The 14207-nt window shown below is 42.2% G+C and overlaps 1 protein-coding gene across 1 annotated transcript in view; it reads left to right on the top strand.

The window, feature by feature from the left end:
* The window catches only part of LOC111982683 (LIM domain kinase 1), a 151415-nt gene that overhangs the window by 123487 nt on the left and 13721 nt on the right, over positions 1-14207 (top strand). The window contains exons 4-5 of the mRNA XM_070433868.1: positions 942-1051; positions 1688-1879. Of these exons, the coding sequence (XP_070289969.1) occupies positions 942-1051; positions 1688-1879 (302 nt within the window). The remainder of the gene's footprint in view (positions 1-941; positions 1052-1687; positions 1880-14207) is intronic.

Genomic DNA, 14207 nt, shown 5'->3' with positions numbered 1-14207 from the left:
CCCCTCATATTTCATAGATTACTATTCTTTGTTCATCCCAGAAAACGGAAAACTCCCCCCCAGTGAAATTTGAATTGCAGATCATTGCAGCTCTTGAGTGCCTCTGATCAGAGCAGAGCGAGAGAGAGAGAGGTCTTCAACCTCTGTCTCTGAGGAGCTATGAGGTCACCAGTTTCTTGTTTAAGTAAAGCCCTGCTAGACATGTCCAACCAGCGATGTTGGTCATTTGCATTTAAGGTAATTTTACCTGGGGGGATTTTATGTATAGATTAGCATTCCATGTGTAAATCAGCCTCTAGTGGGAATCTTACATCTTTCAATCGATTACCAGTAAACCCTGTGCCAAAAGCTTTCTCAAGTGGGACCATTTTAGACCAATTTGCCTGGTTACTACGTTAAGCATCTATAAGGAGCATGTGTGAATGTGGTATCTGTTCGTTTACAAATCTGGTAGTGGTCGGTAATTTAACTCTGGCTGTTACATTAAACTGGTCGTTGGTTGTGCTGTTTTTGGCCGTTATTCAATTATCAGCTCTATGCTTCTGCCAATGATTGGATAGCGCTAGATAGAAACTAACCGGAAGCTAATAACGATGATATCAACCACAGCAATCTAGCCCTACTTGCACTGGTTAACCTGCATCTGCCCTAGTTTGTTGCTCTGTTTATTGCTGGTTTTGTGATGTGATGCATCTACTGACCTGAACAAGTAGTGAACTTGTAGTTGACTTGTAGTATATTCTCTTTGCTTTGTTTGACCTTCCGTTGTGTTTTGTAGATTTCTCTTTGCCTTGCTTTTCCGTCTTGGTCAGGTGGTCATTGCAAGAGAATAATTTGGATCGCAATTGACCAACCGGCTGAAATAAAGGTTGTGTTATTTAGCTGACTCTTAACCCTACCTAAGAATCCAACCTAACTCTCCCTCTGTGTGTGTCCTCCAGGTCGCAGGGGAACAGAAGTACCACCCAGAATGCTTCACCTGTCTGAACTGCAGAGCCTTCATTGGAGACGGAGACACCTACGCACTGGTGGAGAGGTCCAAACTATACTGGTACATTATAACGATCATAAAATGTATCAAATGTATTTATAAAATGGTCTTCATACATAATAGTAGGGTGTAGAGATTCAGCAGACTCAAGGGAAGGGCATTATTTATCATCGAGATGAGAGGTTATAATTTGTTCATAACGTTATTACAGTAACACCATTGCAGTGCAGCCTGGCCACTGTAGCCTAAAGCAGAACTAGAAATGTGGAAATAACAGTAGTGGTGGATAGAAAAACAACTGACATGAGGTGAGGAAGGGGGTACTGTATGACACACACACACTGACACGAGGAGGGAGGAAGGGATGTTGAAATACAAAGCAGTCATTGTGCTGTCAGCTCTGAATGGAAGTGTGTGTGAGATGGGAGGCTGACTAGATCATTATTCTGCCACTTGACATTCTGGCACGATGTTAAAATATTATTTAATTCTATCAGGTGATGCACACAGAAATGTAAATTGTCACTTATGTCCAAAATAAAATGTGTAATATGCGTACATGACATTGTGTAAGAACAAATCACATTTGCATTCCTATTTCTCCGKATTAATATTGCTTTACGGATATTCGTACACTTTTCTGTTCTATCTATGCTGACCTCCCCCTGCCTCTCTCTCCCCTTTCTCCCTCGACAGTGGCCTCTGTTACTACCGGACCATCGTGACGSCGGTGTCCCTGCCAGACTCACCATGCGCCAGGATTCCCCACACGGTGACCCTGGTGTCCATCCCAGCCTCCACAGACGGGCGGAGAGGGATCTCAGTCGCCATCAACCAGCCTGTCAGCCCCAACGGCTACGGCCCCGAACGCACTGTCAGGGTATCACAGTGAGTATAGAGAAAGGGTGGGGGTGTAGGAGTGATGGTGGGTTGAGATATGGTGGGAAAGGGAGAGAGATGGAAAAGAGTATTCCTTATCTCAGTGGGACTTCCTGGTTTAATTAACTATTGAATAGAATTGTAATAAATACACCAAGGGAGGGATGGAGTGGGGGAGGGAAGGGGGGTGGAGAGGGAGATGGATCGGGAGGCTAACGGAAGGATGGGAGATGACTGAATGGGAGACATGGAAGTCAGAGACTCAGCATGGAAGGCTCAGAATGGAAGTGAGGGAAAATTAGGACATTGTTATTTAAATCAAGTGTAGATTAAATACTATACCCATGTCCTTGTACAACAAAAGGGATGGAAAGGATCTAGCAGTGTGTACGCTGTTCTGTCTTCTATCTTTCCAGTGGACCAGTATACCATTCTGTACATGCTAGATTTTCTAAAGTCTCACATTGTCATACTTCCTAGACTTATGATGTAATCACTCGGCTAATGGACTGGGAGAAAGATGGATATCGAGGTTAAATCTACAGTTGAAGTCGGAAGTTTACATACACTTAGGTTGGAGTCATTAAAACTTGTTTTTCAACCACTCCACACATTTCTTGTGAACAAATTATAGTTTTGACAAGTCGGTTAGGACATCTACTTTGTGCATGACAAGTAATTTTTCCAACAATTGTTTACAGACAGATTATTTCACTTATAATTTAAGGTATCACAATTCCAGTGGGTCAGAAGTTTACATACACTAATTTGACTGTGCCTTTTTAAATAGCTTGGAACATTCCAGAAAATGATGTCATGGCTTTAGAAGCTTCTGATAGGCTAATTGACAAGGGCGTGCTTACGAGGTGGTGAGTAGAGAGATTATTCCGAGTTGACCAGGTGGAATGCTTGAGATATAAGGCGCGAGCTTTACACATTATGCCTAGACTTATAGATGACCCTGAGAGCCGAGTGGGTCTGGCGCCGAAAATATATGTATAAGCCAAGGGCCAGCCGATACTAGAGCAAATTACAGGTCAACCACGTGGAGACGGTGGTATAAAGCAAAGTAGGCATTGGAGTAAGGATCTCATGTAGAATTACTAGGATTTGCGCACTCTAGAGAGTGATGATAACACACCACGCACATCAATCGCAGTAATTTTTATGATCGTTTTGTTTAGAAGTAGATAGTGTATCGTATCTAAATTTATAATGTAAATGACATCGCACGAAGTCGACTGTAGGAATACGTCAGATTTTACGAGGGTATGTTTGGTGGCGTTGAAGTGAAGGAGGCCTTGTATGCGAAATAGGAAGCTGTTCCTATATTTAAATTTTTTGGATTGGAGATGTCTATAACCAATATGAGTCTCGAGGCAATAAGTGGGAAGAGATTTTAAATGTGTACAATATATAAGCCAGAACACCTAGGCTAAATGTAGTTGATATCCAACATATTCTAAGTCAGAACCGTTCAGAACATATGTGATCAGCTTAGATCGTGGAATTAATGTGTTTAGACGCGGAGTGGCGTGGGGCCACCGAAACGGTATATAAAAAAGCGGCATGTGCATTTGGGTTTTACTAAGCGTATAAGAGCAGTTGAGAGGCCACGGAAGGAGTGTTGTAGGCATTGAAGCTCGTTTGGGAAGTTAGTTAACACAGTGTCCAAAGAAGGGCCAGATGTTAAACAGAATGGTGGTCTTCACTATATTCTACAAGTAGAAATAGTAAAATAAAGAAAAACCCTTGAATGAGAGTAAGGGGTGTCCAAACTTTTGACTGGTACTGTAATGTCTAATGGTGTTGAGTACACGTTGAAATGCTTTTATTTATGTATAACACCTCCTCATTTAGTTGAGATTTCATATAAATCTGTATTTTGTTGCGTAATTCTTTCCTTTTCTATTCATACTGTATTTGAGGTTCAAATAAAAATAAACACCATGACTACAACAGCCTGTATTTGTGCGCCCTGTAAATGTCACAAGAGATTGTCCTTAGCTGATCATGCTCGTGAGCTGCGGAGGTTGTTGAATATCTGGGTGTGGGGGCTGAGTGATGGGGAGCCTGGGCTTGGACCGTCAGACAGGGGGGTGGTCAGGGGTCCGCCCACTGTCTCACCCTCTAAACCCCCCTGGTCGTGGGGTCGTGCTCTATGGTCAGCTGGAGCAGACGACTGGTCTCCTGGATGGGCATGGTAAATGCTGAGGGAGCGAGGAGGAAAAATATGATCAGTGTAGCATTAGACATGTAGCATAACATATAGAAAGTAGAATAGCATATAGCATACATGTAGTATGGCTAAGAGTTGATGTTTTCCCCTTAGTGTCTATCAACTCCAGCTTGATGCAGTAGATAAACAAAAGTAAGGACTTAAACTTGGATCTTGTAACATCAAGACTCAAATTTCATTAAATATCTAAAATCAATGTCATTGATGTCTATCAGAACACAAGTAAAGAGATGTCAGTTAGGTACCTACGTCGAGAGAAGAACTTCTGATGGGTCGTTCCGTTGAAAGCTCCAGGTTACTCCGTATTCTCACCGACACTGTATGGAGTTCTTCACATCTGGACGATCAACTCAGCAGCACCCTAGAGAAGGAATGAAGAGAACACGCGATAAGCAGTGTGTAAATAGAGTTGAGTCGGAAGTTACATAACACCTTAGCCAAGTACATTTAACTCAGTTTTTCACAATCTCTGACATTTTTATCCAAGTAAAAAATTCCCTGTTTTAGGTCAGTTAGAACCCTACTTTATTTTAAGAATGTGAAATGTCAGAATAATAGTAGTGAGAATGACTTTTTTCAGCTTTTTTTTCATTCATCACATTTCCAGTGGTCAGAAGTTTACATTCACTCAATTAGTATTTGGTAACATTGCCTTTAAATTGTTTAACTTGGGTCAAACGTTTCGGGTAGCCTTCCACAAGCTTCCCACAATAAGTTGGGTAAATTTTCACCCATTCCTCCTGACAGAAGCTGGTGTAACTGAGTCAGGTATGTAGGCCTCCTTGCTCGCACACGCTTTTTCAGTTCTGCCCACAAATTTCTATGGGATTAGAGGTCAGGGCTTTGTGATGGCCACTCCAATACCTTGACTTGGTTGTCCTTAAGCCATTTTGTCACAACTTGGAAGTGTGCTTGGTCATTGTCCATTTGGACCAATTTGCGACCAAGCTTTAACTTCCTGACTGATGTCTTGAGATGTTGCTTAATATATCCACAAATCACTGTAATTCCTCATGATGCATCTATTTGTGTGAAGTGCACCAGTCCTCCTGCAGCAAAGCACCCCCACAACATGATGCTGCCCCCCCGTGCTTCACGGTTGGGATGGTGTTCTTCAACTTGCAGTCTCCCCCTTTTTCCTCCAAACAAATGATGGTCATTATGGCCAAACAGTTCTATTTTTTTCCCATCAGACCAGAGGACATTTCTCACAAAAAGTACGATCTTTGTTCCCATGTGCAGTTGCAAACTGTAGTCTGGCTTTTTAATGGCGTTTTTGGAGCAGTGGCTTCTCCTTGCTGAGCGGCCTTTCAGGTTATGTCGATATAAGACTCATTTATGTGGGATATAGATACTTTTGTGCCTGTTTCCTCCACATCTTCACAAGGTCCTTGCTGTTGTTCTGGGATTGAGTTGCACTTTTCGCACCAAAGTACATTCATCTCGAGGAGACACAACGTGTCTCCTTCCGGACGGTATGATGGCTGCGTGGTCCCATGTTGTTTATACTTGCGTACTATTGTTTGTACAGATGAACGGGTACCTCAGGATGCTTTGAGAAATTGCTCCCAAGGATGAACCAGACTTGTGGAGGCTCTACAAAAAAAATTCTCAGGTCTTTGTCGATTTTTCTGATTTTCCCATGATGTCAAGCAAAGAGCACGAGTTTGAAGGTAGGCCTTGAAATACATCCACAGGTACACCTCCAATTGACTCAAATGTGTCAATTAGCCTATCAGAAGCTTCTAAAGCCATGACATCATTTTCTGGAATGTTCCAACTATTAAAAGGCAGCAGTCAATTATGTATGTAAACTTGACCCACTGGAATTGTGATACTCTAAATTATAAGTGAAATAATCTGTCTGTAAACAATTGTTGGAAAAATTACTTTGTCATGCACAAAGTAGATGTCCTAACCGACTTGTCAAAACTATAATTTGTTCACAAAATGTGTGGAGTGGTTGAAAAACAAGTTTTAATGACTCCAACCTAAGTGTATGTAAACTTCCGACTTCACTGTAGATTTAACCTCGATATCCATCTTTCTCCAGTCCATTAGCCGAGTGATTACATCATAAGTCTAGGAAGTATGACAATGGAGACTTTAGAAAATCTAGCATGTACAGAAGGTATACTGGTCCACTGGAAGAGAATAAGAAGACAGAACAGCGTACACACTGCTAGATCCTTTCCATCCCTTTTGTTGTACAAGGACAGGGTATAGTATTTAATCTACACTTGATTTAAATAACAATGTCCTAATTTTCCCTCACTTTCCATTCTGAGCCTTCCATGCTGGATCTCTGACTTCCATGTCTCCCATTCAGTCATCTCCCATCCTTCCGTAAGCCTCCCGATCCATCTCCCTCATCCACCCCCCTTCCCTCCCCCACCATCCCCTCCCTTGGTGTATTTATTACAATTCTATCAATAGTAATTAAACCAGGAAGTCCACTGAGATAAGGAATACTCTTTTCCATCTTCTCCCTTTCCCACCATATCTCAACCCACACATCACTCCTACCCCCCACCCTTCCTCTATACTCACTGTGATACCCTGACAGTGCGTTCGGGGCCGAGCCGTTGGGGGCTGACAGGCTGGTTGATGGCGACTGAGATCTCTCCGCCCGTCTGTGGAGGCTGGGATGGACACCAGGGTCACCGTGTGGGGAATCTGGCGCATGGTGAGTCTGGCAGGGACACCGGCCGTCACGATGGTCCGGTAGTAACAGAGGCCACTGGGCGAGAGAAAGGGGAGAGAGAGGCAGGGGGAGGTCAGCATAGATAGAACAGAAAAGTGTACGAATATCCGTAAAGCAATATTAATCGAGAAATAGGAATGCAAATGTGATTTGTTCTTACACAATGTCATGTACGCATATTACATTTTATTGGACATAAGTGACAATTTACATTTCTGTGTGCATCACCTGATAGAATTAAATAATATTTAAACATCGTGCCAGAATGTCAAGTGGCAGAATAATGATCTGTCAGCCTCACACTCTCACACACACTTCCATTCAGAGCTGACAGCACAATGACTGCTTTGTATTTCAACATCCCTTCCTCCCTCCTCGTGTCAGTTGTGTGTGTCATACAGTACCCCCCTTCTCACCTCATGTCAGTTGTTTTTCTATCCACCACTACTGTTATTTCCACATTTCTAGTTCTGCTTTAGGCTACAGTGGCCAGGCTACACTGCAAGGTGTTACTGTAATAACGTTATGAACAAATTATAACCTTCTCATCGATGATAATAATGCCCTTCCCTTGAGTCTGCTGAATCTTCACACCAACTATTATGTATGAAGACCATTTTATAAATACATTTGATACATTTTATATCGTTATAATGTACCAGTATAGTTTGGACCTCTCCACCAGTGCGTAGGTGTCTCCGTCTCCAATGAAGGCTCTGCAGTTCAGACAGGTGAAGCATCTGGGTGGTACTTCTGTTCCCCTGCGACCTGGAGGACACACACAGAGGGAGAGTTAGGTGGATTCTTAGGTAGGGTTAAGAGTCAGCTAAATAAACACACCTTTATTTCAGCCGGTTGGTCAATTGCGATCCAAATTATCTCTCTTGCAATGACCACTGACAAGACGGAAAAGCAAGGCAAAGAGAAATCTACAAAACAAACGGAAGGTCAAACAAAGCAAAGAGAATATACTACAAGTCAACTACAAGTTCACTACTTGTTCAGGTCGAGTAGGATGCATCACATCACAAAACCAGCAATAACAGAGCAACAAACTAGGGCAATGCAGGTTAACCAGTGCAAGTAGGGCTAGATTGCTGTGGTTGATATCATCGTTATTAGCTTCCGGTTAGTTTCTTATCTAGCGCTATCCAATCATTGGAGAAGAGCATAGAGCTGATAATTGAATAACGGCCAAAAACAGCACAACCAACGACCAGTTTAATGTAACAGCCAGAGTTAAATTACCGACCACTACCAGATTTGTAAACGAACAGATACCACATTCACACATGCTCCTTATAGATGCTTAACGTAGTAACCAGGCAAATTGGTCTAAAATGGTCCCACTTGAGAAGCTTTTGGCACAGGGTTTACTGGTAATCGATTGAAAGATGTAAGATTCCCACTAGAGGCTGATTTACACATGGAATGCTAATCTAACATAAAATCCCCCCAGGTAAAATTACCTTAATGCAAATGACCAACATCGCTGGTTGGACATGTCTAGCAGGGCTTTAACTTAACAAGAAACTGGTGACCTCATAGCTCCTCAGAGCAGAGGTTGAAGACCTCTCTCTCTCTGCTCTGCTCTGATCAGAGGCACTCAAGAGCTGCATGATCGCTGCAATTCAATTTCACTGGGGGGGGAGTTTTCTCGTTTTCTGGGATGCTGAACAAAAAGAATAATCTATGAAATATGAGGGGGGAAAAAAGAAGAAAACAAATACTAACAGGAATGCTTATGGAACTGGGGATTTGGTATTATGACACAATCGCTTCAGATATATTGTGAAAAGCGGAAAAACCTTGATGTTAAAAATAAATATATGTTAACTTTTGGGACTCTTCTAAGGTGTAATGTAAGCTTCCTGAATCGAAGTTAACTGTTATTGGTCTAATGGCAAATTTAGCACCTCCAAACATGACTTGGGGAAATTCATGACTCCCTCTCCCCTGGCCTCACAGCACACAGCAATCGACCCAGATGCCTTCGAGGGCTTGCCAGACTTGTTCACCGCTGCCTAGCCTCGATCAAAGAATGTAAGCATGTTGGCACAACTAGATTCCCTTCTAAGAGTGGACGACAGTAGCAGTGAGTATTGAGGTACTCCCGATAGAACCAGACTTACAGGAAGATAGTGTCACACTGAAGTAAGAGAAATGTCGCTTTACATAAAGTTCACTCGAGGACAATTATAACTAAACCTTGTCATTTTGCTGTGGTGTGTTAATGTGGAGTGTGCTTGTGGTGTCCCAAATGTGTTGTTGTGGTGCTGCATATTATGCGAAGGAGCAGATAACGACTCCCTCTACATGGCGACCTGTGCCTTTTCGTCGCTACCTACTCTCTTCTGACTAGCTACCCCAGTATCGAAGACTTCGCTAGCTGAGGATGTAGTTGAGGAGTGCTTCACATCCCGGCACGCTTCGGAACCATGTAGCCCCCCACAAGCCTTGGGGAGAGCGAAGGTTCGACCGTTAATGGAGATACCAAGAGAACGAGGGAGTTGCTATGGACGAGAGGCGAGAGGCGAAAGCGAATTTGTGTAATGGGATGCTGAGGCGTGAGTAGGATAGATGCAGTACAGAATATGCAGAGATCTCGTCAGTGGACATGTCAGCTCACAGTTTGACATAGTTGCTGAGCGATGAGTGATAGAACGAGATAATACTAGGTTGTAATATGTATCACATTCGGATGAAAGAATGTACTGGACACCCTAAACATAAACATCTAGAAATTGTCCGAGTCGCTATTGGTGTTACCTTTTTGAAATCCTGGATTGTTCATTATCTTGAAGACCAATTGTTAACGAGCAAGCCAAATTTTGGACTTCATAATAGTATTAAAAAGTATACAACGTACCCTATAGCTAGAAGTTGAAGTACAGTACTGAGAAGACAAAACGTTAAAAAGATGGAAGCAAGCATAGACCTCATCATTTCGTGTGTTATCAGTGCATGGAAAATTGGTGTCACTTTTTTCTAGTTGGATAAATGTATATTTCACCTAAATCAACGCTATTGAGCGCTCTTTCGGTTGGGACGCATCATCACATATAACTTAGAATCAAACGTTTGAATAGGGGGAGATTGGAGATCTTGGGTGGTTTGGTGGATGCAACGAAGACCGTCTATTCGGCATTATTCCATGACTATTCTTTTACTAGATTATCCCTACAGCATGAAAGGAAGGTGCAACGGAATCAAATCAGAAATCAAATTAAGGTAGTTGGTTCACATGTACAGGACTAGTGGTTAGTGAACATAAGAGTTTGTGAAGCCCGAAGTATGTGCGAAGGTGAATCGCTTCTGTGCCTTTTCTAGTTTCCCCCGCATCATAGTCTAGTTATAAATCCTAACAAGTAATCTAACAATTTCAGAATCCACCATCGAGCGGGTAGCGCAGACATTAATATGGCAATACAGCGAATCTTCTAACTCAGAGTGTATTAAGGGGGATTGAATGAATTGTAGATATAGGTTGAGAGTAGTAATGGATTAGTTCCGATGGCTCAGTTTGGGGTTTGCGGATGACGTTCTGTTCCGCAGCGGCATAGGCTAAGATGCAATAAAGATTCGGTATAAGAGTCAGTATTGCATATTGTCTACAGGTGTTTTTCTTTCACTTGGTTATTGTGATCCTGGGTGTCCCGAAATTGCAACACAAAGGCATTAGGACGATGACGTCAGACCAGTTTCCACACGAAAGCCAAGCGTGGGGCGTAGTGGTTCAAAACTCTTACATAGGAAGTAGTCGTCCTGATTTATATACACAGAATTTATTAAGGACAGAACGACAGTGTCTATTCGACAAAACAAGTACAAAACAAGGACAATTGGTGAAACTTCTGAAACAGTTCCCTGATTTGCCTCCTAGAAGGTGGGTCAGCAGTGTATAGATCATCGTAACATTTACAACACGAATAGAACAACTAAAGGGCAAAGAACAGGAAATAATAAATGCTAGAGTAGTAGCCAGTAAAGTACTAGCGGTTGTTGTAGCGGTGCCCCACGAGGCCGTAAGAACCACCTCTGCTTCGATCCCACGTCACAATCGCACCAAAACTCAAGGCCACTCTACACAGTTGGGTGAGAGTATTTGATACACTGCGCACCTGGCTGTATGTGTCGATTTTGCAGGTTTTCTCCATACTTACACAAAGTCATGTTGGAGGTCTGTGGTCATTTTTATACATAGGTACTAATAATACCATACTTCAACCTGTGAGAGACGGATCTAAACAAAAATTCCTGAAAAATCACATTGTATGATTTTTAAGTAATTAATTTGCATTTTAATTGCATCGACATAAGTATTTGATCACCTACCATCCAGGTAAGAATTCGGCTCTCACAGCTAGACCTGTTAGTTGTTTTCTTTAAGTAAGCCCTCCTGTTCTCTTACTTGGCGCACATCATAATTACCCTAAGTACTGTCTTCTCTACAGTCATTACCCGTGCTGTATTAACTGCATCCTAGTTTGAACTCATTTCTTATAAAAGACACCTGTCCGCATGACACAAGTTTACCTCAGGTAAACAGACTCCAACCTCTCACTCAAATGGCCAGACCAGAGAGCTGTGTTAAGGACATCAGTGGATAATTGTTAGCCTGTACGGCTGGAAAGGGCTAGCGGCAATAGCCAGCAGCTGGTGAGAGGCACAACTGTTGGCTGAATACACTTATATTAGAAGAATGGAAAGAAGTTCAAGATGACGGTCAATGTGTCAACGGCTTCTCGGATTCTGGGGTCTCCATGCAGATCTCGACCTGGCTCGTGGAGGCATCAATCGATTCATGGAGGAATGTGAGGGATCAGGGTCTCCAGAACTACAAAATACAAAAATCAACAACAAAAAAACCGCGGCAGGCCTGGTCAATGACCTGAAAGAAGAGCGGGGAACCGTACATGTCTCAAAGAAAACCATTAGTAAACACACTACGCGGCCGTCATGGATTAAAATCCTGCAGCGCTACGGCAAGGTCCCCTAGCTACCAGCCAGCGCATGTCCACGGCCCGTCTGAAGTTTTTGCCATACATCCTGGAGAATCCAGAGGAGAATGGGAGAAGGTCATGTGGGTCTGATGAGACAAAAAATAGAGCTTTTTGCTCTAAACTGCCACTCGCCGTGTTTGAGGAATAGAGGATGGAGTTACAACCCAAAGAACCCATCCCAGACCGTGAAGCATGGAGGTGGAAACCGATCATTCTTGGGGATGCTTTTCTGCAAAGGGGACGGACGAACTTGCACCGGTATTGAGGGGAGGGATGATTGGGGCCATGTATCCGAGAATCTTGACCAGCATACCTCCTTCCTCAGTAAGAGCAATTGAAGATGGGTCCGTGGCTGGGTCTTCAGCATGACAACACGACCGAACCCCCAGCCAGGGCAACTAAAGGAAGTGGCTTCCGTAAGAAGCGATCTCAAGTTCCTGGAGTGGCCTAGCCAGTCTCCAGACCTGAACCCAATAGATAAATCCTTGGAGGGAGCCGAAAGTCCGTATTGCCCCGACAGCCCCGAAACCTGAAGGATCTGGAGGAAGGTCCTGTATGAGGAGTGGGCCAAATCCTCCTGCTGCAGTGTGTTGCAAACCTGGTCAAAGAATAACAGGAAAACGTATGATCTATGTAATTTTGCAAACTAAGGTTTCTGTACCATATTCAGTTCTGCTTTTTCTGATGTATCAAATACTTAATGTTCAATGGCAATAAAATGCATAATTAATTTACTTTTAAAATCATACAATGTGATTTTCTGGATTTTTTGTTTTAGATTCCTGTCTCTCAACAGTTGAAAAGTTGTACCTATGATAAAAATTTACAGCTCTACATGCTTTGGTAAGTAGGAAACCTGCAAAATTGTCCAGTGTAATCAAAATACTTGGTTACTCCCACTGTTATTGATTCTCAATCAGGGCGTAACGATATGACAGCTGCCTCTGATTGGAACCATATCAGGCTGAACAACAGAAACAGACAAACTAGACACACACATAGAATGCCCACCAGTCACGTCTGACCAACACTAAACAAAGCAACACACATAAGAACTATGGTAATGGACGTGACACATATGAGATGAGTAATGTAAGGTATGTAACATTATAGTAATATATATAAATGTGGTGTCGTTGTCTTTGGCTCAATTAAATTGAAAGACTGTTATTATCAAATCAATTCTCTGTAATTATTATTTACATGATTAAATCTAATCAGTAATTTTAATTACTAGGAAGTCGGGCACCAAGGAAAATCTTCAGATTTCAAGTTTATCATTTTCCTAATTATAACTTTTCAGATATTTTTTTAAATATCTGAAATTAGTTTCTTCTATGAATGAATTGTTTCTTTCCTCACGTTTAAGTCTCATAACAACCATACAGTTGTTGGTTTATCCTCCAGAACCCTAGCCTTCACTATGAATCATCCATAACTCATTGTCCTTAATCATTTATTTTACTAACTAAATAATCAACAGAAATCATAACAACGAAAAAAAAAAAAACGTTTATTATAGATTGGTTACAATGATAGGGCATGTGCCCTAGCGGCAACCGAATATGGCGGCTGGTAAGAACCAAAGGGACCTAGATGAAAAGCGGCAGACTAAGACCACTACACAGTTGATAATTATATTGATAGAATACTAATCCTTGGCACATGAACGCCACCTAGAGGCTCATTTTCGGGAATAATTGCAATCAATAATACTGTATATATTTAGGCTCACGTGTGTCGTCGTGATCTTGTTGGAATCGTCCGTCTTTCTGTTGGAAAGTTCAATCTGAACTCTTCTTTTGCGGTTAGAATGGATATTCAGAGTAACGATTCAGTGAATGTTCTTGTAGAATAGTGTGTTGGCGGTTTGTCGGTCCTTCGCAGTCAATGGTACATCATTCCTAAGCTGCAGACTGTAATTAGTATAGAAGATTTGCCTGTAATTTCTGTCGGTATCCGCGTTAGTCTCAGAGTTTTAACCCTTTTCCACAGGTAGCCCATGCCACGTGGTTTGGTTAGGAATTCAAAAACCTGTCGCCCCTCTGTGATCGAGGTACGCATGTTACAGGTGATTTCCTCTAGTGGGGGTTTTATTCCGAACGTAAAGGGGCTATCCCATGACGCCAGATAATTCTGTGCTCATGGCGCGGGCCAATGACTGTAGTTAACTTTAAGGGAAATTGGATTCTTTTTCATTAAACAGTTTAAATCAATTTACATAATTTCACAATAGTTTCATCTTTACTCATTCATTTTATAACAATAATTAGATGCAAACCTCATAATGAGGCTCCCCTGTGTAAACAGACGTTTATGGTAATGTGGACTGTATTGTTCTTTCCTGAGGTCAAATATAAAAACAATAAAGGTTTCTCCACCGCCGTTTAC

This window comes from Salvelinus sp. IW2-2015, linkage group LG22, assembly GCF_002910315.2.
Source record: "Salvelinus sp. IW2-2015 linkage group LG22, ASM291031v2, whole genome shotgun sequence".
Lineage (NCBI taxonomy): Eukaryota > Metazoa > Chordata > Actinopteri > Salmoniformes > Salmonidae > Salvelinus > Salvelinus sp. IW2-2015.
The sequence above is the reverse complement of the archived record's forward strand: the minus strand, read 5'-3'. Positions and strand labels throughout refer to the sequence as shown.